Source organism: Eschscholzia californica, unplaced genomic scaffold (assembly GCF_041429995.1).
Source record: "Eschscholzia californica isolate CP2 unplaced genomic scaffold, dmEscCali1.0.p SCAF_2, whole genome shotgun sequence".
NCBI lineage: Eukaryota > Viridiplantae > Streptophyta > Magnoliopsida > Ranunculales > Papaveraceae > Eschscholzia > Eschscholzia californica.
The window spans coordinates 16212483-16238045 of NW_028238309.1; the positions used below are offsets into that span (position 1 = coordinate 16212483).

Consider the following 25563-nt stretch of genomic DNA (forward strand, 5'->3'; position numbering starts at 1 on the left):
AACTTTAAATCGATATAACTTTTGTTTGAGATGTCGGATTTCTATAAAAATTATATATTTAGAAATGATTTTTCATTAGCTTTCTAACAAGATCCACTTTCAATACTTTTTTTCTAAAAAGAAATCCCAGAAAAAAAAATGGCGTTTTTTCCTTTACGTTTTTCTGCAAACGTGTTTGCAACAATCTGCTATGCAAACGTGTTTGCAACAATCTGTTATGCAAACGTGTTTGCAACAATCTGTTATGCAAACGTGTTTGCAACAATCTGTTATGCAAACGTGTTTGCAAAAATCTGTTATGCAAACGTGTTTGCAACAATCTGTTCTGCAAACAAGTGTTTGCATAATGTGAACTGCAAACTGTGTTTGCAGAATATAATCTTGAGTTGCATATCTTACAAACTCGATTTGCAAATCGAGAATATAAACTAAAATAATGAGTTTGGAATTGATTTCATCGTATAAGACTCTTGAAGAAATTCTTTGGTCGACTTTAAGATCAAAACGTTCAAAATTCTTATTGTTTTGTACTTTTAAGATCAAACCTTCAATACTTCAAGATGAAATACTCGCTTTCAATGTATATTTACCTACAACGGTTGAAGTTGTATGAGTTGTATAATCGTCGGCATCTCTAGGAGATCTAAACTCGATTGATTGATTTATGAAAGAAGGATAAGAAGATGAAAAAGAAGTATCATATCTATCAACAATGCAACACAGTAGTTATATGCCAACACAATCATCTCTACCCCATTTGGTCCGTTCAGTCCATCAACAATGCAAAATAGTAGTTATATACCAACACAATCATCACTACCTGCAACAACTTACCATCCCCATTATCATCTACTCCTGCTTCAATACTATTTCGAATTCCAACAGCTACAAATATACCAAAATTCATAAAATAACATCTGCGAATAAGAAAATGTTTTACTTAAATTCATGAGGAATGAACTTTTACGCCTCCTTGCGGAGCCATTAGGAGCAACAGATCAACTACTCACCTCACCAGACCCCCACTTGTAAATTCATCAATAGCTCCTTTCTCAAGCTTATCATTCTTTATTGAGCAATTCCAACTACCCATCATCTTCACTGATGCTTTTTTTTTTCACAACCCCCATTTAATAACCCATCATCTCTATTGATGCCATCTTTTTTACAACCCCCATTTTTCTCAATCTGTTTCTTCACCTTTTGCATGCGTATCCTAATCACCACAAATGAAGACCTATAAACCCATTGTTAGTCACACATCCATCTAACATTGGTAGTGATAATGATTAAGTACCAAGATATAGAGATGTGGTTAATAATTCCAATTCAACTATGAAATAGGAACAAGTTTGATTGTTAGTAACAACAGTAGCATTTCTCATTCTTCAAATTTTGATGTAACTAATATTAATAAATTTCTAATTGGAATAATTTAGACTGAACAAGGTCGATTTTTTTTCTTCAATAATCGTCTACAAATCCCTAACCTCTGGAGCAGTGGTACTTTCAACCCTAAAATTCATTTAATCCTTTATTAATTTGGAGAAGGAATACTGGTTAAAGAGAAAGAACAACAAATTAACTTTTACCAATGGTTCTCCTCTTATGAACGTCATACTAACTTCACTATTAGCGAATCTCTTCTCGTGAACACCTTCTCCAGCGTCTGATCTTCCTTTTTGGTTGTCTCACTACGATTCACGATCGTGGTGACTGAACCAGATCTGCCCAAAGAAGAAGAGAAGAAGAACCCTAATTTCTGACTTCGGGAGAGAGAAATTTAATCTTAATAGGCAGGGGTATTTTGGAGATAAAAAGATATAAATTGACCTGAAGAGTAATTATCTATATTATTTTGAACTTTATATAGCATTAGCCATAATATTTTAGTAATTCTCAATTAATAGAAAACAATACATGCTTTTTTTGTTATTATGATAATATTATGAACCCAAATAACCATTTTCCCCTATGTAAAAGCCATTTTTTGCCCTTATTAGTATTTTTGAATGTCAAAAATTGAATTACAGAAATTAGTTTCAGATAAGAAAGCGAATCAGAATTTAAATATACACAGAGATGAATGAATCGGATCACAAGAAAAGAAAACTATACCTTGATAAAAAGTTACAAAATTTACCAGATTTGTAATGAGCAAATAAGAGAAAAATTGATTATGTGTGCTAATGGACACGCAGAAGCACTTCTCCAAACCGGCCCAAATTCCACATTTTTTGTATGTGTAGAAAAGTGACTTTGACAATTACGTCAAATTTGTAATTTTGCACACGCTGTGACATATGCGTAGTTACGCAAAGAAATGACTGACAAGATTGTACTCGCCCCACTAATATATTTCCGACGTGCTGTGACTGAACTCATATTTAGCCCCTAAATTTCATCCTTTTTACGCAGCACTCCTATTACTTATTAGACATTAATTCCTAGAAAGCCTCTGAATACAAAATACTAACCTGGCCACTTCCTGGGTAGGAAATATATTCAATATGGATAGTGGTGTTTGCAGACCAAAAAGGTTAATTAGATTAAAAGAGCCTCTCTATGACCTGGGTCATAATTGATCATTCAAACATTATTATTCCCACTAGAATTTGATTGTATATCCAGATTCCAAACTAACATGCATCTTTTAGATTAAACCTAAAGTCAATCCTAATATTCCTTTAAATAGGGTCTTTCTCACTCTAATGCATTGTTTATCTTGTTTCTCTTCCAAATATAAGATAAAAATGACCAACTCTACTTAGAACTTAGAAGTTCATTTTGCATTTTACTAATTATTATTTATTTAAAAGTAGAAAAATTTATTTAAAATACCCAACCACAAGATGATCGTAATTATGTCGTGTTACGGGTCCGTGATGATGACATTCTGAACTAATGACACGTAAAAATTATTGTTTCCGTCTCACTATAGAGAGTCTCTTAGGAAAAAGAGAGTTTTCGACTTGAATGGCTAAGTAAATGTTTTGTCTATTATGGTCTTAGTAGATTCCTTCTATTGTATTTTAATAAAACGCCAAACTAAATATTTATATTTAAAAATTTGGACGCAAAAGAAATGGTCGGTTCCAACTTTTTGTCATGTGAGTTGGTTATTATTATATCTTATACTCACATGAAGGAAATAGTATTTTGTTGTTGGTGTCAAAAGGGTTGTGTTAGGTTGAACAATCAAATGGTGTTTTGACATATGAAATTATATCCTTCTAAAGTTTGAGAGAGACTCAGGCTTCTTTAGTGATGTTAGACAGTGATTTTAAAGCACCAAATACCAATTGATACAATCTTCAAAATATAAGGTGTCGTTTGGCAACCAAAAGTAGAAGTTCTTTTGCTTGTAGTAGAAGTTCTTTTGCTTTAAAAAAGTAAAAAAAATTCAAAAGTATATTTGGCAAAAATGTTACTTATAAGTAAAAAAGTCAAAAAGTTAGTTTGGTAACTCAATTTACTTTTGATAATTTTATTTTTCTTTTTCATAGAGATACTTGTTTCAATTGAATTTATTTATGATTTTCACAATTACTCGCGTATGCGAAGTAGTGGTAATATTGGTGGTGGAGGTATGATGGTAGTGGAAGTATGACGGTGGTGGAAGTACGGTGGTGGTGATGGTGGAGATACGGTGGTGGTTGGGATACGGTGGTGGTGGATAAGGTATGTGAGTGATAGTGACAGAGTTATGGTGGAGGTGGTACGGTGATGGATAAGGTATGCAGGTGGTAACGATGGAGGTATGATGGTGGTGGTGAAGGTATGTTGGTGGTGGTGGTGGTGGCGGCGGTGGCTGTGAAGGTACGGTGGTGGTGGGGGTGGCGGCGGTGAAGGTAAGGTGGTGGTGTTGAAGGTACGGTGATGGTGGTAGTGGTGGAGCTACAAAGTGGTTATTGTCGAGGTGTGGTGGTGTATGGTGGTGGTGGTGGTGGTGGTGGTAGTTGAGGTAGGGTGGTGGGGGAGGTGCAATGCGTGTTGTGGTGGTGGTGAGGGTAGAATGTATGGTAGAAGTTTAGTTGGGTAGTGGAGCGGAGATAGGCAAAAAATAATTCGTCAAGTAAAATTCATGCATGCCTCAAAGAAAAGTTACTTTACTTTGAAGTCAAAAGCTAAAAATTTTAACTTCAAGAAAAAGTCAAATTTTAACTTAAATGAAGTCGGCAATTTTTGCGTACCAAACTAACTTTTTGATTTTTTTACTTAAATAAGTAAAAAAGTAACTTATTTTAGTGTTGCCAAACGACACCTAAATCTGGGCATGTCAGACTCATTAAATTAACATTAGTGTTGTTTCCTAGGGGTTCAAGACGTACCCATTAATAGACGCAACAATTCAAAAAAGGGCATACTTTCTTTCTCGAGAGAATACTGATGGGGCACTTACTACTCTCGAATCTTTGGACTCCACTCTAAAGAAATTATTCGGCTTCCATGGAGTTATGTATTTACTTTTCTATAGACTTCTACTGGTGTGGTTTGAACTATTCCAGGGTTTTAAGTGGTGTATTCGGTTGAGTTGTGCTTTGGTGGTTGCTCGCCAATAGACTTCTCTGTTTCTTTCAGGCGATCGTGGGTCTGGTCTCAAGTTGGCTGAGAGACCGCTACTTCTGAGAAATTTTATGTGACGGTTTTTGTTACAACCGTGAAAGTTGCAAGTTGGAGGGTGTGCTTAGAGTTTTACTTTTTTGTTATTCACTCCAATGTTGTAAATGTTTACAGATAAAAACAATACAAAAAAAAGGGTTTTAGCTATTTGAGTCAAATTAATATTCATTTATTATTATTATTATTCACGTTAAAAGTATTTCAACATGTCTGCTCACCTTCTAGCACCTCCTATTGTTACACATAAAATTATAGTAACTTCTACCTAATAGAAATTTTTTTACTTTTTTAGTTATTATCAATCCAAAACGTCGTTTTTTCCCTCACAAAATTTTATAGACACCACGTGTTACCTTCTCAACTGGTCCTTGTTAGTGAACCAAGTCAGTGTTACCTTCTCGACTGGTCCATGTAAGTGAACCAAGTCAATTGTAAAGAAAGGATTTCCTTACCTTCGGTCGGGATTCAACTGAATCCGCAATATTGCCCACCCAAAGTATTACGACTGATTGTTAAACCCACCACCTTCTCAAAATAAAATTAAAAATGACAATAGTAATGGAAAGAAGAAAATGAAGAGAAAGCGGAAGGAGACAATGTAATATAATAGAAAAAAAGGGTAGGAGTGAAATTAAACCCTTTGCACATCGAAAATTAAAAATGATCATATTTATTAGTTTCAGGCTTGGCACACATACAGTTCCATTGACAAGTAGTGCCACACAACATATGCAAACCCTATAAATTGGGTAAAGTAACTCAATATACAAATGCTTCCATGGTACACTCTACTCAATTACCAAACACAATAACCAGACACAAGATAAAAATAAATAAATGAATCAACCACTTATCATCCTTGACTGAAATGGAGCCCTAACTATCTCAACAAATGTTGAAATTTCCTTGTTTATAGGTTGTTTCCATGGCTCCCCATCCATCTGCATATAAGCTCTTTTCCAATCTCCACCCCTAACTTCCATTCTGATTGCAGCTGCCTGAAAACATACACCCGTAATTGCTAAATGGAAAAACTACTTGTTTTCTGATATCGGAAGTTACCAATTCAATTTGGAGAAAAAATGATTGACAACCAATTGCGCCTATCTGTATGTCGTTATACCTCGAGAAGTAGAAAGATTAACAGCCCCCATTTCTCAACAACATTTTAAGATTGTCGTTCAAGTACAAGTGGTTAGAACTTTGACCTATAAAACGCTTAACTCATGCCAATATGTAAAACCAGTCTCAATATCAAACACCACATGGGCCTATACTCAAGTCCACTTCCATATGGTACATAGTTATTTCTTGGAATGGGCCTATCCAATCTAACCCATGCTTCCATACTTACCAGTGCTAGCCCACCCAAGAGGCTGGGCCAATATATATATATATGTCTGTGTGTTTGTGCTTTTTTGCAGTAATATGAAATAACCAAGATCCATCAACAAGTGTTATGCAACCTAAGGTCAGTGAAGCACAAAGGAGGGTACCACAATGCAGCAATCACAACCAGGGATTTCCCATCATTTTGATTACTATTTAGTTACTTAACAACCATACATAAAGAAGAGACGTTTGGGCCCAAAGAAATAACAGAGTTCACATCAATTATAGTTATTGTCTGAGTGTGCAACTAGAAGATTTATTTCACTAGTATGTCGAGCCCATTTACAACCCACAACTGACTCACTTTTGCAAGAATACGACTCAAATACAGCAAAATCAGGTACATTTAGTAATGTTCATCTCTTCTGTTCAGTTTTTTATCTAATCAAATTCAAATGTTTAATCTAGTCCTAATGATTTAACGTAATTGTTGCACGTTTATGGTGTTCTTTGTCTAAAAGATGCCTTAAGCAGTCACATAAACTAGCTACAGAGAAACGACGTTTTGGGTAAAAAAATTGTTACGGTGACATGGACAAATTCCGACTGTGAAGAGACATCAATACCAGAATGCCTTCTAAACGGCACACATACCTGTTATCTTCAATAACTAAGAATTTTATCAGCCTTTGGATTTATTTTCTATGTCTACTCTAGATTGAAACAGTTGAAACAAATAGCTTCAAACTTGCGTTTTGATTCTGTTGTTAAGTGGCTAGATTTAGAGCAACATTTGCCCATTCGTATTGTACTGAAAAACACACAATAATGACTGCTTGTGAATATCTCCATGTAAGATATAAAGGTGCATACTCTGTCGTTCATCTAGCTAGGAATATTGTAACTCTATTAATTGAGATGATGAGACTAGGCTTTCAACTAGAGATCAGCCACTGATCTGATTCAGCTCTGTGGCACCTGCTAAGCCTGCCAATCCATCCAATATCTTTGTAGCAGCAGTCAGCACATCTAGACTTAACTCGTCCTCATCATTTGGGACGTTATCAACCTGTGCATCACCATCCGAGCGGTGATGACGAGCTAAGTCTAGATGTCCTGACTGTTGTTGCAAAGATATTAGATGGCTTGGCAGACTTGGCAGACTTGGCAGGCGTCAAAGGGTTGAATCGGATCTGTGGTTGATCTCTAGTTGAAAGCCTAGCCTCATCATCTCAATTAATAGAGTTACAATATTCCTAGCTAGATGAACGGCAGAGTGTGCACCTTCATATCTTACACGGAGATATTCAGAAGCAGTCATTATTGTGTGTTTTTCAGTACAATACGAATGGGCAAATGTTGCTCGTAAATCTAGCCACCTAACAACAAAATGCAAGTTTGAAGCAGTCAGTTTCAACTGTTTCAATCTAAAGTCGACACAGCAATCAGTTTCAACTATTTCAATCTAGAGTTGTTTCTCTGTAGCCAGGTTATTTGACTGCATGAGACCTCTTTCAGAGAAAGCACCATTAACCTACAACAAATACATTAAATCATTAGGACTACATAAACCGTTTAATTTGATTAGATCAAAAACTGAATAGAAGAGATAAACATTACTAAATGTACCTGATTTTGTTGTATTTGAGTCGTATTCTTGCAAAACTCGGTCAATTCTGGTTGTAAATGGGTTTGACATACTGGTGAAATGAATCTTCTAGTTGCACACTCCGACAATTAACTATAATTGATGTGAGCTCTATTATTTCTTTCGGCCCAAAAGTCTCTTCTCTATCTATGGTTGTTAGAAAAGCTGTAACTAAAAAGAAATCAAAATCATAGGAAATCCCTAGTTGTGATTGCTGCATTGGGGGTACCCTCTTTTCTGCTTCACTGACCCTAGGTTGTATAACAGTTCTTGATGGATCTTGGTTATTCATATTACTGTGTGTATATATATATACACACTTAGTCCATTCCACATGTTACGCGGTTATTTCTTGGGATGGGCCTATCTTACTCTAACCCAGGCTTCCATACCAGACCAGTGCTAGCCCACCCAAGAGGCTAGGCCAATATATAAATGAAGGTGCTACTACATAGCCCGTGTATGCACATGAACCTCCCGAACACACATCATGTGTCCACCAAATTCAATTTAAAACTTGATATTAGTTTAATATCTACACAATATTTTCCTACAAGTGTTAACCGGAGAAATGAAGTAACTGCTATACCTGGGCAATGTGCTTAGCAGAGATGAGTTCAACCATAACAAAGGCACCATGCCACCCTTGTTTTAGGCCAAAAATTTCAAGGAGACCATCGTCAGCATGCGCCTCGACAAAACCTCTCTGGGATTCGTATGGCAAGAGAATTGTCAATAACATAATAAGAAGTCGGTTCAAACAGATTCAGATATAGGTATATAAAGTAAGGAATTATATCAGCTTAAAACAGGCATCAGATTCGAGTTTTATGCTCTGTATACAGTTGGACATGGTTACCAAGGTGTCTCTTCTATTTATACAAACGAACAGTGTTTTATACAAACAAAAAGTAGGTTAACCTAAGTTAGCACAATAGGACAGTATCATCACAGAGCAAATAGAAGTCTTGTTGTTTCCACTCATTGCTGTTGGGATATCATTGACGCCTAATAACAAATCTAAAAGCTCATTTACCCAATCTATACGGACTTTATTTTCCCAATCAAGTAATCTTGCAAAATGAAAAGTGTAGTGACACCACATCCAACTGCCACTTTAGCAATGTATCGCTAAACGTGTAATTGGGGAAAACAGAAGAACGTAAACCAACAAATATCAAGCATTCTAGAGCAAATTGAACAGAACTATCATCTTAACGTTGAAAGCAACAATACAAGGTGAATTATTGTATTTCAGTATTCGGCATTAATTTTGCATCACAACAAGTATATTTAAAGAAATTGTTATTCTATAATGATTATCAAATAGGTCAGTGAAATGGTAAAATTGCTTATAGGGTACCATTTGATATCCTCATACCAAACAAAAGAAAAATGCATATGTGCGATCTGCAGGGGGAAACGTACCTTCTCCAAATACTCCGGCTTTAGGTTACCCCATGGATGTCTTCCACTTCCATAACTATGAAGATTCAGAGCAACAATTGATCTAATACTGAAAACAGAAAGAAAAAAATGTGAGCTCACCAAAGACAAATTAAGAAAAAAGTACATGAACTTAGTAATAAACATTGAAATTCTAAAACGCTTATTTGGAAATTACGGCGTCCTACTCAACTGACAAGAACCATTCTTCTCTGGAAGTCCTTTAACATATGATTTTCAGCAACAAAAAGAGTGTGATTTTCCGCCCAAGGGCGGAAATTAGGGGAAAAAAATAGAAAAGAACCAACAAAATGTACATCACATATATTCTTCCACATAATCTACTTGTAGCTCTTAAGATCCCTTTGTATATAAACTTAACTTGAATGACTACTAAACCGAGCAAAGCAAAATTTTGAAGTTCATGAAACCATACTAGATAACCTCCATCCCTCGTTTTATTATTTGTCACGTAGTTATATCAATAATTTGAGTCTCTTGATGTCGTGACCCAATGGGATATCAACAATGATTGATCAAGGAAATCTTATCAGAAAAAGTGACTGGCTTCACTCAACATGATCAGGCTTTTGTCATGTAGGCATATCAACAGTTATATGATAAGAAAAATCTTACTATATCAGCTTTTAACATGTTTAGAGCAGCATGTTAACAAAATGCTTTTCCTTTTTCGGGGAAGGGTACATGCCCCAAAATTGTGTGCGAGAGCAAATCATTAGTAAGTTCATATAGAATCAGAGTGCTATCTTTTACTATACGACGTTGACCATTGTTTCTTAGAATCAACACCAAAGAAAAGTAAGCACCGCATCAGGTATGTAATGTCTTAAGGACATTGAATACATTTTAGCCCCCGATAAGTTTGTCTTGATCTTAATTTCTGTTTTGTTTACCACGTGATAATGTAATTTTCAAGAAAACAGAACCACATATTTCTCCAACACTACAGGCAATTACTAACAAATGAAAATACAAATTCATAATATTCACAAGCTCTCGGCGAGTGGATACTGGATAGAACGATAAAAGTTTTCATCTTGTTCAAGAAAAAACACAACAATGCTTTTTGAACAGTTAAACATCACCTTGAAGGAACTCGAACCTGCTCCCACTCTGAGCAATTGACCTTCTTAATGTACAGGCGCAGGATATTTTTTAACCCCCTGCATAAATTAATTTGGATGCGTAAGGAGTTGTATTCACATATGAGAATATCAAAGAATAGTAACAAGGAAGACTTCATCATTTGGGCACGTATTTTTCTTCCAAAATATTCGAACACAATAGCGTTATTTTAGTATTATTGAATTTTGTAAACAGAAAGTATTATGGATTCTATAGTATCTTCCGTCACACTACTCCCATGTATATAGTTTGAGGATGTTCTAAGATACGTCTACCAGGAAAAACATTATAAACAAATTGATACCACGGCAATATACATGAAAAATATGCAGCTAATGCAAGAAGCAAGCAAGGAAATAAACAAATACATACAGGTGTTCGTACACATGCAATTATGCATAAACATGTATAATAAACACACACACACACAGACATAAGCGTATGTGAGAAGACAACATGTAAAAGAACTCAACAAGTAAAGCTCGCTTTCTTGCATGTCTAGAAAACTCAACAAAAATGTTGTCATAATACTTGGCCAAACAGAACATAAGTGGTCATTGGGTTGTTGCTTCCACCCTTCATTTTTCTAATTGCATCCTCTAATTAATGGTTTTTCACTATTCATGCATCATCTTCTCCATGCGCACAAACTCAACCAAATACGTATATATATACACACACATTAAAACTGGGAGGGTTTCTACCTCCAATTTTCGGTTAATGCCACAAACTCATCCTTCACTAGATAGATAAGTTACATTTCACATACTGCTTTTCACCTTATTACCTAGGTAGGCAATGAAAGAATTGTACATCAGGGATCTAACCCATAGGATGTGATGCAGCAGGTTTATCGGAAAACGGTTTTAAACAAAAGAATCAGAAACAAATAAAAGGACAAATCTTCTGCCAATTATATGACAAATTCCCCTATGAACAGGTAGAGAAATATATAAAATAACGCAAATGGACACAATAATGAAGAGAACATTATCAAGTGTGTGTAATATTTTAGGTAATATGTACGCAGAGAATGAGAGAAGAATGTGAAGTACCAGTTAGCCAAATTTAGTCGACAGGATGGGACCAAAACTTGCTCTTACAAATGAAGCCATTTCTTTTAATACATGATGACATGCAGAGATATAGAACCCAAATAAATACAGGTCAACTGATGTAATGACTAACCTTAAATTCGGAGTACTAATGCAAGGCGTGCAAAACCATCCCTGGGTGCAACTATATGTGGAATAGATCAACTGCAACAAACGAATCTCAATAAGCTCACGTACATCAACTTCTCCAAATAATATAATTTTGTCATGAACTACACAGATGTATCCTCAATTAACTGTGACATATGACATGTTAGGAACGGGAGCGTGCTTCTGAATCTACCAATGTAACATCAAATTTTAATATCCTCGATGGGTCTAAAAATCGAATGACTACATAACTACAAAGAAAGTATTGTAGATTTTCAATTTGAATCTACAATACGATTTACAAAAATCCGAAAACGATTCGCGCTACAATTTACTATTTGACAACATTGATTAGGAGGATTAATAAATGCAACATGGAACTATATGTTTCGCCATGTAAACTATACAAATGTAGATAATAGTAAGAGGCAAAACCATCTAACAAACCTTATTTGCTATTGGACCTTGAGCCAAGTAAGGTTTTTCATTTCGTAAATGGTGGAACCCATACGCAACTTTGGCATCCATTCCTATATAACAATAAACGTGAAATATAAAATAATTTAGAAAGACCAAAAGATACATTGCAGGATACAATTCGTATCCAATTTAATAACTACGCCAAGCATAATAAACTTTAGCAGAAAGCAGTAGAATGATCACAATATTTGCTACTATCTAAATCATCTGCGGCCAAAGAGATCTAAGCTTCCTAGAGCTGAGCTTTGGAACACTCATAAGAAACTGTTTCAGATCAACCTAGATTATACTCCTTATAAAATATTGGGAATCGGACACCAATATAAGTTTTAACGTGCATTCGAATTTTGAACCACATGAATTAGAATTGTGACTGGTACACTAAAATCACCAACCTCTATGGTCACTGCTCATATATATTCCTCTTTACACTTACCGAAGGTGTATTTCAAAACAAAAAGTCTATGAGACATCAAAATCTATGAGGTCCAAAAATCGTACCCATGCTGAAGTAATTATAGAACACACCCTCATAGGAAGTCTTCTTTGCAGGCGACCCCTCAACACCCTGTTTTACAAGAAAATTGGAGAAGGAATGCCAATGTGAGGGGAGAAAAATACATCAAAAAGCAACTTTAAATACCTTCTAGACAACACAAACTATCACCAGAAAGCGAAATTAAATACTTCATTGGTGAGATATAATAGAAAATAGTGCACCAATAGTAATATCCAGTTATCCACTAACATCTGAATCTTAACTTCTTCTTCCATATTGATGCATAATATAACTTACAGGAAAGTTTTACAGCTAAAGCATATTCTACATTTTAGTGCACTAGATGTTAATTCAACTTAACTAATTGCATCTCGAAAAGCATCATGTGACATTACCATCTACATCCTCTAGTGACCAGATTGTGGGCTAACCAAGAGAGCAGTATGTCTTGTGGATATCTATAAGGAGATGTCCATCCTTGTGACCATTTCTAAGATTGCTTTCTGCAGCAGAGTAGCTACAAAGATATTATGGAACGCTTACTGATTGTGTGAAAGGTAGAAAATCTTAAAGAACCACTGCGTATAATAAAGTACAGATTGTAAGAACTTACAAACTTCAACTGTTGTAAATATATGGCAAGAGGTCACTACACTGTGTAGGTATTATTTTGCATCGTATCTAAATCGGGGCCAAGGGGAGAAAACATGTTGAATGCTGCATAGTTGAAGGAGCTCAAATTGGAAATCTGAAGCTAATAGGGTGACACCGTGGCAGTACACTCAACTCATGTTGATGTGAATTGGGTAGCAACCCCTTGCGTGAAGAGTCAACTCCCACTTTCTCAGTCTACTTCTAATTTCTTTTCTTTATTCTTTTATTTGATTTGATTTTATCAATATCTTTACTTAGTTTCTACTTTAATTTTAATTAGATTTTAGAAGCCCAATAGATTTAGGAAACTAGTATTTTTATAAGTAAGGACTTACATTCTATTTGAGAATCAATTTAGTTTTTAGTTTGGGTTTTGAAAAATATAATTTTGTTTTGATAGTTTGAAGAACAGCATTCGATTATTAATAAAATATTTCATTTTCGGTTTTTTTTTCTAGTTGTTAGAATTCGATATAACAGATGACAGTAAACCTCCGTTGAAGTTTTCGCCAATGCGTTTACATCACATATATCCATCAGTAAGTTCCTAACTTAGCAAGAACAATGTAATTTTAGCAAAATCTAAATGACAACCTGTGTGTAAGTATCATAATCCTCTCTTCTTTTTTCTCTCAAACTATGAGGCAGTTCTACAGCTTCTCCAGCAAGCATTGTGACAACAACATTCCAACTGCAATAACATGAAAGTAAGTATATAGATACAAAATCTCTTCAGACCTATCAGAAAAGAAAAGATTGCAATATTTATAGTATTAAGTTAATATATGACTCACTTGGAAAGCCAACACACCCCAGACTATACTGCTAAAGTTAAAACATATCATTTAGGGTGCTTTTATGGTCGCCCCATCTTTTTGCTCTAAGCCAACCATTCAGTAGGCGCCCAACCTTTTTAGCCATTTTGGTTGTAGGCGACTAGGCGCCCCAAGCACTCCTTGACTTCTTCCTTTTCTCCTTCTTCTTCTTCTTCCTCCATTTTCATTTCGATTTTTCTTCCAAATTCTTCATCAAAACCCTTAAACTTCTTCGAGTTTTTTTAAGGGTATCATTTGTAGTTAATTCTTGAAGAAAGAGACTAAAAAAAGGTCCAGAAGACCTAAACTTCGTATTTCAAAACGGATCTAAAACCTAATATTTTTTATGATGTTATCTTTTAATCTAGTGTTTCAAAAGTTTTCGAAGTGGTTAAATCATTGAAAAATGTTTATCAGTTTTGGTTGATTTCGAGTGGTTTTAGAGCGAGTTAAGTTGTAATAGAGTTTCTCAAACCTGAATTTTGAAAGGTCTTGGACTGTATCCAGCCCGAGACCATAAGCAGGCCCTCACAGGTTAGTCTGAGAGCCTAAGTAGGGTCTCGGATTGTTCAGTCCGAGAGCCTACTTAAGGTCTCGGACTGGACAGTTCGAGGAAGGGCGCCTACAAAGTGCTTCAGTCAAATTGAATTGAATGGATCAATGACTCATTGACTCTAATGATCTAATCGGTCTCCTAGAGCAAAAAGGTGGGGCGCTTATAGAAGTAACCTATCATCTATCAAGAGAGACCAAGCATTTGTTATTGAGAGTCACCACCTGCTCTCACTCTCTAGAAATCTTTTTGTATGGGACTCTCTATCTCTAGGTTGCTTTCATTCTCGAGAATTTACTCTAAAGAAGCAGTAAAGATTCGGAAGGCACTAACCAGTAAGAAGCAACAGATGGGCCAACAGAAGGCTGTGTATGGGGCATGGGCCAGTTAATAAGTTCACTTGGAAGACTGAAGGTACTATGTGTAGTTCAATTGGACTTAGCAATGCTTATATTATAAGTCTAGTTAAGCAAGGCACTTGAAGTCTTTCAACTTTTAATGACTACCAACTTATGAAGTTCCATTTTTTTCTATTTCGGGACAATTTCCCTCTAACATCTAGTTGTTATGCCTAAGTATATTAAGACCAGATAGCTCCGTACACTATATATATGAGAATGATTTAAATTTTGTTTGCCCTACGAGTTTTATTCAAGTTATTAGTTTCTACCTGGATGTGGTTAAGAAGGCCAGCCAGATAGAAAGAACACGGAAAAGCTAATATTACTGGTTCCCCATGAAAAACTCATATCACTCTAATAAATAAAGTTTATATTTACCTATCAAGGCGGCTAATTGGGCCTGTAATAGCCTTACTAAGGCATCTCTTAATAGCCGACTTCCATGCAAAAGGAAATGAACCACCCTGACAAGAAATTCAAGGACACCTATCAATAAATACTTACACAACGGTAACTGAACAGGGGTCCAACTAAATAAGAATCTTACCCATCCAAAACTCCTAGATAGGTCATTTCCAGTACCAAGAGGTATAATGCCTATCGGAGGAACTGGTTCTCGGTTCTGTCCAAAAAGTTCTGTGAGCACTCCTAGTACCCAACCTACTGTCCCATCACCTCCTGCAACCTGTCAATAAAACCTTAAGCTTTGCACCAAAAACATTCTCAAACAAAAAATTAGGGGCAAGTCACATTCCAACCGGTGCTTCACACCTTCACATACAAGAGTTGCTCGCCGATGTTGAGATGAAGGACTTAGAGTAAGCAAGCGGTCTAGCTCGTATCTCAATCTCCTTCATGTCAGTATACACGATCACAACATAACGGTGGTAGAGAGAAATTTATGTGAAACCTCTAATGGGAATCGATGGAGAGGGCATTAAATGGAAGTGGTACAAAAGTGAAAGGACACTGAGGCTCTGAATCCACAAAACTGAAATTATGAATACCACGTGACTGTTTTAGCAAGTAGAAAAAGCTACAGAGGAGTTGTTTTGGCAAGGTATGGCAAGATATGTTCAGGTAATAACAAATGCTTACCGGTATACGATATGAAGAGGGGGATATCAAGCTCAGGTATTTCAGAAATACATAAACTTCAAACCAGAGTGAAGGGAAAAGATAAGGTGTTGGAAGTACCACTGGTTTGACTGTTTTAGCAAGTAGAAAAACAGCCTAGAGAGAAGAAAAAACAGCCTAGAGAAGAGTTGTTTTGGCAGAGTACGGCAAGACAAGATCAGGTACTAACAAACGCTTACCGGTATACGATATGAAGATAGGAAATCAAGCTAAGGTATTTCAAAATACATAAACTTCATACCAGAGCAAAGGGAAAAGATAAGGTGTTGGAACTTGGAAGGACCATTGATTTGACGGGAGACCATGATGGTTCTGAGTTTGTAGCAAATATCCAAGTATAGGTCAAACCGTTCATGAGGTGAAATCGATTGATGCATTGACAAGACTTGGTTGAGAAGTCATCTAAATGGATGGAAAGTGAATGTAAAGGCAATACTACTTACATATATAGCAATTTTGGACATTAAATAAGGTAAGTTCTTCTATGTCAAATCTTAAGATAAAGAGTTGGCAGAATCAAGGGAGGCACCCTTTCTTTGTAAGTTCTTCAGAAACCTAAGTACCTATACAGGTACTTATTTTCATATGAGAGACTCACCTACAGTGTATAGACGATAACAAATAACTGTCGTTTTGGTGTTGTTCACTGTGTAAACGTACAAAAATAAATAGGCCATTCATTCAGCTTAGCTACGAAGGCATTTCTCGAATTTTCAGAGCTACTGACGGGTACGTTCAGGAAATGATGGAAGAGAACTTTTCATTGTGTAACTGCCAATCAGCAAATCCCAGAACAAAGATCATTTAAAAACTTATTTTTGCACCACCTTGAGGGAAATTTGGAAAGAGATAAACAACCGATTTTTGAAAGACTCGAAGCTTCAAAAGAGAGACTTTTACGGAGCAAGGTGTTGATTCAATTATGGACATCAAAATCAAAATAACTAGAGTGGTTTTTTTTAAGACAAAGGTTTCAAAATGCCAAAACGCGAATAAAGAATACAAATGATGGCGAAACAAAAGAAATATGGAAAAAAAGAAGAATATATTAACTCCTCAGAAGAGGAAAGCGTCCCAATTAGATATGAAAAATTAGAGCCCCTCGGTCCGTTGTATTTGTAGGACCAATAGAGATTTGGACACAATCCTAAGATGACAAATAGAAATATGTAAAAGTTAATGGGAATCCTACGTATCACATTTCGTGATGGAAGTATCTTTTGTATAGTTAATATGTTTCTTGCCTCATGAACCAAAACAATATTTTGTCTTCCCCACAAAAACTGCAAGATTTTTGTGCTACTAGAGGAAGACGAATACTAAACAGAATTTACTTTCTTGCAAACCTACACGTCGCTGTCTCAGTTGATTGACATGATGCATAACATAGGTTAGCTATTGTAGGTCAAGCATGATGATCTTTTTAAAAGTGAACTATGCAAATCAAATGATCAATGGATTTAAAACCAACATACCATGATCCTTAACTTCTCACGAGTCCTTTTTGCACAATCATCTCCACGATCACTTAAGTTCTCAAGGCAAGCCAATGCATATTTAACAAAATCTGGAGGTTGTACTAGCGAAAGGTCAAAAACCTGCATTACATACAATAATCAAGTAAAACCCAGTTTACATTTCATTTGAAAAAAATTTAAAAAGAAAAAAACCTATCATGACTAAAGGATAAGTCCAGTTCACTTGTGTTAAGTTTCATGTAAATCACATTTGCTAGGGTAATATCTCAATTATCAATTAGAATACAAATTCAAAACTAAATTGAAAATAACAAACCCTTAACAGTATTCAAAAGTTTCAGCAAGCTTATGAGATTTCCAAACAAAAAAGTATACCGAGTAGATATGGGTCAAATGAAAAATAAAGTTTTTCTCATTTTCGTTTTTCAAGGGCCCGCGGCCACCATTATCTATAAGGAACAGAGCAACATTCGACATTACTCAACCAGTATACAAGCATATAAAATTTTTGTATTTTTAGCTTTTCTATACACTACGCAGTTTACTATGCTCCCCGAGCAATAGAAAGTTCAAGGCTTTGCAGCAAACCTTCTGTAATTTTTGACCTTAAATGATTTAATTGGATATAGGAACAGTAAGAGTGGACGACTTTCTTCCCAGAAGTAATTATGCTATTAAAATTTCTCAAAATCCAACTTCACTATTTTTATCCGTTAGACTATGTACTCCTACAAATGGTTCCCCTCTAAGTTCTTCATAATTCCAATACTTGAATATTCTCAAAAAAAAAGCATTAGTTTCACATTTAGTTAGTTGAGTCATCAATTCTTTACCTTGTTCTCTTTCACATCTTTTACATTGCTATCCTCAAATGACTTTGGAGCATACCACCTACCATGTTCACTAACTTTCTCCTAGAATAACTTCAGTGTATGGGTATTGATTATTCCTTCCTTCCAATTACAAAAACATGTATTTTGTTTGTACATCTCTCTATCTGATTCCCATGTGTTTTACTGTTACAGTTATTTAATGAAATGTCTTTCCTAGTTAATCAAATGCTTTAACAATGATCTTATACCAGAAGTAATACATTATTATCTTAATTTGTATGTTATTTTACTTCTTCCCCACATTCTTAATTTTCCATTCTAACTTTTTACTGTAGATCTGCAACCTAAGTAACTAACCTTATTGATACCAATATTTTCATTTCCTTTCTCAATCTTAAAAAAAGAATATTTGCACATCCGTAATAAACATTCACTCTACAACCATAACCTAAATTTAGGTTTCTTAAAAACCCTAAATTACAGTAGTAGAATCCGGAATCAACAATCTCGAACTTAATCCGGATCTGTAGGAACTCCCTAACAAGAAATCATCCATCTTCCTTCTACAGTTTCAATCAATTTTCTCACATTTCTGAATTCTGACAAAAACCCAAACTTGAAGTCAGATATCTTCAAGAGAATGTCAATTGTTCAAAACTGTCTAATTAATACTGTCCACCCCAACTTCATTTCTAATTTATCTCTCTCTCTCTCTAAAAATAGGGCAAATGCTTTCAATTCCCTCTCTCCGTATCTCTCTCTCTCTCTCTAAAAACTAAAAACGCGCATCGGGTGTTAGTCATCCGTACTATCTCTCTTTAGGACTCAACCAAGTAAGTCCACTATTCCTTCCTCTTCCCCTCAACTCCCCTTTTCCTGTTAATTTTGCCTCAAAAACTATGGTGGATTTTCACTACTCTCTCTTAATCTCTCTCTCTCTCTCTCTCTCTCTCTCTCTCTATATATCATCAGAAAATCAGACGAAAAACAAAAACTGGAAAACTGAGAAGAAAAAGATTCAAGTAAACTGACCTGTTCTTCGCCCATCAATTCCTGAAGCCATTCTTTAAGAGCAGGACCTTTTCTTCCACCACTCTTAGAATTAACAAATACGATCATCGGCGCTTCAGGAGCTTCACAATTCTTCTCATCTGGTTCATATTTACTACCACAACTTGAATCCTTAGATCGAATCGCTTCACACATAGCAAATCGAAGATACTTAGGGATCAAAATCCTCTCTTTTAATTCATCTTTATCGATTCCCATACCAGAAATTCCACATCCTTTGAAAGAATCGATCATTGATGTTCGTGCATGAATCAGAGTTGAATCGGTTCCATCACTTAACGGCGTCGCCATGAATGAATTGAAATCTCTCTCTCTCTCTGAAAACTTCAAGTATCACTTAATCGGTTCCACCACCACCAAGAGGCTAGTCTGAGTTGAAGAGAATATATAAATAAATGGGAGACTTTAGAGAGAGAGAGTATGGGAGAAGGCATATTTTAAAGAGAGAAAGTGAGCATAAAAAAGGCAGAGAGTCAGTGAGAGAAAGAGAGAGGGAAATTAAAAAGTAAGTTTCGTGACAGGCAGCCAATATTTGTATTCTTTTCCAGTGGAATTTTGAGGTTTTAATTTTCAAATTTGGTCTTTAGTGCTGTCATTTGTCGTTGGAAAATGGTATGTGAATTTCTAGACCGTTGATCAAGTGATTGACGTGCATCTCGAGACTTAATACTATTAAGGGTGCATTTTCATTCGAAAACAGAGACGACCTCAGTCCAAAAACTAATGTAGTCGGCTCTCATCTTAGTTCATGTGTTTTTCTTTCCACAAATCAGTTCAATGGGTTTCAACAAAAAAAAAAAAAAAATTCAATAGGAGTGGATCACGTCAATTGTCGAATTGTGATTGAATTCTATTTTGAGACTATGCTATTTCTGAATTTAAATAGGGTTTAATAGAGGGCGAGTTAAGACTCGTGGATACTAGAGGCTTTGTTCGAAATATTTTAAATTCTAAAATCTAGAGAACGTTAGGTTGTTTGGCCTGAGTAAAATTAAAAAAATTGCGAAAAAACAAACATGACACTTTTATAAACCTATTTATGATCAATCGGGCAACGGATCTCTTGAGTATCGGCGAATTAAGAATAAAATATTTTGATAAAATAAATTAGTTTACACAAGACTAATTTGAAAGTAATATTATCTATTTCTAAATCATTTTCCACTTTAGTGGGATTAAGGGTAGTTTTTAGGACTATTAAAAATGACCAACCTAAAGTTATCCAAAATGTAGACTTTTAGTTAATGGCGGCTACATATTTGTTGTGGATGGATAGCCCATCTATTTTTGGTGGGATTGGGCACATTTAACTTATCTAGTAGTCGGGATGGCCAATTTTCTTAACATTATGTGGTTATAGCGAATGTGTTGGACTCTCACGCTGACTTGATCAACGACCTACACATTTGACAACCCAGAGTGAAGAATACTTTATAAATCAAAGATATTTTATACAATTCTTCATTTATGTAATTTTGATGTTTATTTTTGTAATTTTGATGATGTCGGTATCGTCCTTGACACACAATATTAAGATACATATATGATGGAAATTATTCTGACAATGATCTCTTATCCAGTTATACTTTGTTTGCTTAATAAGTACTCGTATTATTTCCAATTTAAACTTTAATTTCTAATGCAGTTGTTCATGTCGTAAGCACAGGTTGCAGTGGCGGATCTACATAGGGGCGAGAGTGGGTTATAGCCTCCCCTCAGCCTTATGTAGACCATGGTTAGGTAAGATGGCTTGGGTTGGGAACCTCGGATTCATAGGTTGATCATTGATGGAATGTATAATTCTTCTTGTAAAACAATAGCAAATAAGTTGCCTTAGTAAAGTGGTCTTGTGTTAGGTTGTGGACTTGAACCACCTAAGTTTGAGTCCCATCTCCAAAAACTTTTCTTTTGTACCTTATTGTGATTCCTTTTCAAATGTAGTAGTTGAAACTTTTATACCTTTGTAAATCTTGTTCCATAGCTAAGAGAATATGGTTTCACTTTAATATTATTTCAGAACACATTCCATCGGTTTCTGACTGGATTATGTCTTGGCAGAATCAGGATCATACCAATTGTATGATCGGCAATATTCATTTTGTAACAATATTATGCTACATATGGAAAACGAGATGTGACCACTGCTTTCAACAATCGGTTTATGATGTGAATACGGTTATAGAATCGATTAAATCGTTTCCTAAAATTAGTGCAGAAAAAGTGAATCATGATAAAACTGTCATTTCTAAATAGCAGCCTCCGACTCAGCCGTATGTGAAAATTAACGTTGATGCATCTTTTGTTAATGTGGTTCAAATAATAGGAACTATTCTGATTGTACATGATTATAGGTCAAAGTTTATCTTTGCAAGCGTGAATATTGGAAGAGCAAGGAACAGTGAGGAAAGAAAAAAAAGGAACAGTGAGGAAAGAGAGGCTTTAGCCATACTGAACGGTATTACGTGGGCAAAAGAAAACAATTACATGCAGGTCATCATTGAAAGCGACAATATAAATCTAATCAAACATTTGAATAACTCAAAGCATCAGGTTCAATGGCAATCACTAGTACACATTAGGCAAATCAGGAACATAAAGAAGGAGATGCAACAAGTTAAATTCCATTACATCAAGCGGGATCAGAATACTCAAGCGGACAAGTTAACGAAATGGGCGCGTCGAAAGGAAAGAGTAAAAAAGTGGAATTGTATTCCGTATTTTCTTCGTAATATGTATTGTAATGAGACTCTGCGTTAGTTTAATAATATATATACTTTTAACAAAAAAAAAATCTTGTTTCATACATGCTTCAACTAACTTTATTTACTCAAAATGAGTTCATTAAATGTTTGAACTTTAACAATTTCTTTATGCTAAAAGGAGGGTCATTGTTGTTTAATTTTATCCATTTAGCTCAGTTTAGTTCCCAAATCTATAATTTTGTTTTTTTTTTCATATGAACGATAAGTCGACAAAGGCTATATCAGCGTATGTTACCATATCTACATTTACTAAAAATGAGCTCATATAGTGGATAATCTTAAATAAATTTGAAAACCCAAGTCAATAGTCTAAATTAACTATAAACACAATAGTGCTATGTATGTTTGAAAATACTTTAGTCATAGCAGGGTCAAAGAGAGTCATCATTAGATTACGTTATTTCTTTTTCGCCACTTCCAATAAATATTAGTTTTTTTTTTTTTGTTAAAAGCAATAAATATTAGTTTACAGTGTAATGTAAGTTTTATTAGAGATAATTTTAAAGAAAGTTGTTTACATGAATTAGAAAGTAGTCAAATTTTATTTTAGGCTTCTTCAATTTATCCTCTCCTAAAAATAATATCTGAATCCGCCACTGACAGGTTGTACTTAGTACTATATGTAGGATTTTGTGTATCCTATACACTATCTAGTGTTCTAAGCGGAATCTCAAACATCATATGTTAACACTAGATTTCCCAGGATCATATGCATAAACTAATCAATGAACTAGAAGAGAGATAAATACCTTAACGCGTTTTTCCCTCGAACCATTCCAATCGCATGTAAAGATCGAGAGCTCCAAGTGTAGCTCCTCTACTTGAGACACCGAGTGAATAGACTTGATCTCCCTTCTTTTCAGACTGCTAGGACTTACTAGAATGTTGAGAAGAACTCTTCTTCTTGACTAGATTGATAGAACGGGAGCTTTTTCTCTATATTCATCTCTCTCCACTAGCTGTATATTGAGAGAGAGAGAGAGAGAGCTGTATATTTTTCTACTAGAGAAAAATCCACACCTTTTCTGTTCTCAACTGACCCAATATAGACAAACCCTAATTAGAATCTCATTCAGATTAGGTTCTATTTTCGGGTCACAGAAAAGATAATTACCAAAATACCCTTTTGGGGTATTTTGATAATCCCTTAAGTGTGGCCGGCCAGGGCAGCCCACCATGGGCCTTATATGGCCGGCCCACTTACTCTGGTCGGTCATCTCATGGCCGGTCCAATGAGCCTTCCTTCTATCTTGTCCCGAATTTCCATTCGGACCCTTTCGGCCTTTCCAGTTGAATCCCATCCAACTTTAGCCAGTTCCCGTCTAGTCAATTCTCTCCGATCAAGCTACCACTCTTATGTGTAACCCGTTGTAGGATCCGGTCTATGTTAGCCGCGAATCAACTCCTTGATCCGACGATCGTAGTTGGCTTCTAGCAAAGCATTACGACCCCTAATTGGACCGGACTGGATGATCTTTACGTGTGGTCATCGTTATCCTAACTGACAAATTGATCGCATTGCCACCTTGGTCGAAGGACACTCCTTCGGAAGGACATCTCCTTCGGACCGAACGGATATATCCTTCAGTCTCCCACTTGTACTTAGAACAAGTGCAATGCTCGATTCCCATGTCTCTTAGTATCTCATCTGATACGTCATATCCTTCAGACTTTCTTGATCTGGAGAACAACTGTCAATACAAATGATTAACTCTTAATCCATTTGAGTGTGGCCACACATTTTCCAGTTGCTTCTCCTCAAGTGGCCCGGAGATACTTAATCCTAACTTAATAGGAGGACATCATCCAGTCTTGTACTCCCACTTAACTTCATGTCTATCCTGTCTCCCCCAGTATCCCGCCTTTATAACCTCCTTTTACGGCGCGGCGTTTGACGGTACCAAAGTTCGACATTCCTTACATAAGATGAGTGGAGTACTCATGTTTAAGGAATCTCTCCAATCTTGCCTATGAGAGTTTGTGACGTTTTTCAACTCCTTGAAGAACTCTCATCTTTTGGGTTATCCAGTGTATATTCCCCAATCATACACCCATGTAATTGACTTGAATACCATATTCCTATAGCCCATGGAACTGCGCTATTAGTCAATTCCCATGCTAGTCTTCTTGAGTCATTGTTGTCCATGCAATGACCTGGACTAGGGACTGAATAATGAATCTATTCCATGTTCACTTAGTAGGGTTCCATTTACCAGATCACGTATCTGATAAACCTACCTGGAATGCCTCATTATGTTTGGACTGTCATTAAACACTAAACCATTATTTAACGACAGAAATAATTTATTTATTTCTTTTTATTGAATGTAGCTAATTGATTACATGAAACCCCTTTCATTAATCCAATTACAACTTAAAGCCATTCATCGATGCGCTTTATACCTATGCCCCTTCTATGACTCTCATACTTGGGCTGAGGCAGTGGCTTAGTTAACGGATCGGCAACATTGTCGTCCGTATTGACTTTGCAAATGACCACATCTTTTCGCTCAGTGATTTCCCTAATCACGTGGTACTTCCTTAGGATATGTTTGGATTTCTGGTGTGCCCTTGGTTCCTTAGCCTGGGCGATAGCTCCATTGTTGTCACAATACAGAGTAACCCCATTTTCTATGCTAGGAACTACACCAAGTTCGGAGATAAACTTCTTTATTCAAACTCCTTCCTTGGCTGCTTCCGAAGCGGCAAGGTATTCTGCTTCTGTGGTAGAGTCTGCTACAGTAGTCTGCTTTGAGCTTTTCCAGCTTACTGCTCCTCCGTTTAGACAAAAGACATAACCCGACTGCGATCGGAAATCATCTTTGTCCGTTTGGAAGCTCGCATCCACATGGCCTTCCACGATTAGTTCATCTTTCCCGCCATAAACCAAGAAGTGATCCTTTGTCCTTCTCAAGTACTTCAGGATATTTTTGGCTGCGGTCCAGTGTTTCTCACCTGGATTAGATTGGTAACGACTACACATGCTCAGAGCATATGAGACGTCTAGGCGAGTGCAGATCATGGCGTACAAGATAGATCCTATTGCCGAAGCATAAGGCACCTTCTTCATGTGTGCTAGCTCATCAGGATCTCGGGGACACTGAGTCTTGCTTAGCGTCGTACCATGTGTCATGGGTAGGAATCCTCTTTTAGAGTCTTCCATCTTGAACCTCCCAAGAACCTTATCGATATAAGTCTCTTGACTGAGTCCAATCATCCTCTTCGATCTATCTCTATAGATCTTGATGCCCAATATGTATTCTGCATCTCCTAGGTCTTTCATTGAAAAACACTTCCTAAGCCACTCTTTTACGGAGTTAAGCATAGGAATGTCATTTCCAACGATCAGTATGTCATCCATATACAGGACCAAGAAAACTAGGTTGCTCCCACTAACCTTCTTGTATACACAAGATTCCTCTTCATTCTTCAGAAAACCAAACTCTTTGATTTTCTCGTCGAATCGAAGATTCCAGCTCC

The 25563-nt window shown here is 36.1% G+C and overlaps 1 protein-coding gene and 1 long non-coding RNA gene across 4 annotated transcripts; both read right to left on the reverse strand.

Annotated features, from left to right (window-relative positions):
• Positions 1-678: 678 nt before the first annotated feature.
• Positions 679-1798, reverse strand: LOC147556534 (uncharacterized). The gene is made up of 2 exons (XR_015235440.1): positions 1593-1798; positions 679-1237 (listed from the first exon to the last, which is right to left on the reverse strand). It is a non-coding gene; the product is annotated as an uncharacterized LOC147556534 (long non-coding RNA).
• A 3464-nt stretch (positions 1799-5262) lies between these two features.
• LOC147556535 (diacylglycerol kinase 7-like) lies at positions 5263-19898 on the reverse strand. 3 transcript variants are annotated; one of them, XR_015235441.1, is made up of 13 exons: positions 19283-19898; positions 17415-17537; positions 15350-15487; positions 15181-15266; positions 13628-13724; positions 12382-12448; positions 11848-11930; positions 11384-11454; positions 10156-10233; positions 9032-9119; positions 8193-8309; positions 7585-7696; positions 7376-7489 (listed from the first exon to the last, which is right to left on the reverse strand). XR_015235441.1 is itself a non-coding variant. In XM_086664529.1 (12 exons), exons 1-12 carry the CDS (start codon positions 19610-19612, stop codon positions 5466-5468), a joined length of 1434 nt encoding a protein of 477 aa, XP_086520655.1. In that variant the 5' UTR covers positions 19613-19898; the 3' UTR covers positions 5263-5465. The 3 variants fall into 3 exon arrangements, 2 of the variants coding, with proteins under 2 accessions (XP_086520655.1, XP_086520656.1); XM_086664529.1 differs by lacking the exons at positions 7376-7489; positions 7585-7696 and adding an exon at positions 5263-5621; XM_086664530.1 differs by lacking the exon at positions 7376-7489 and having other exon boundaries at positions 7583-7696.
• Positions 19899-25563: the final 5665 nt, after the last annotated feature.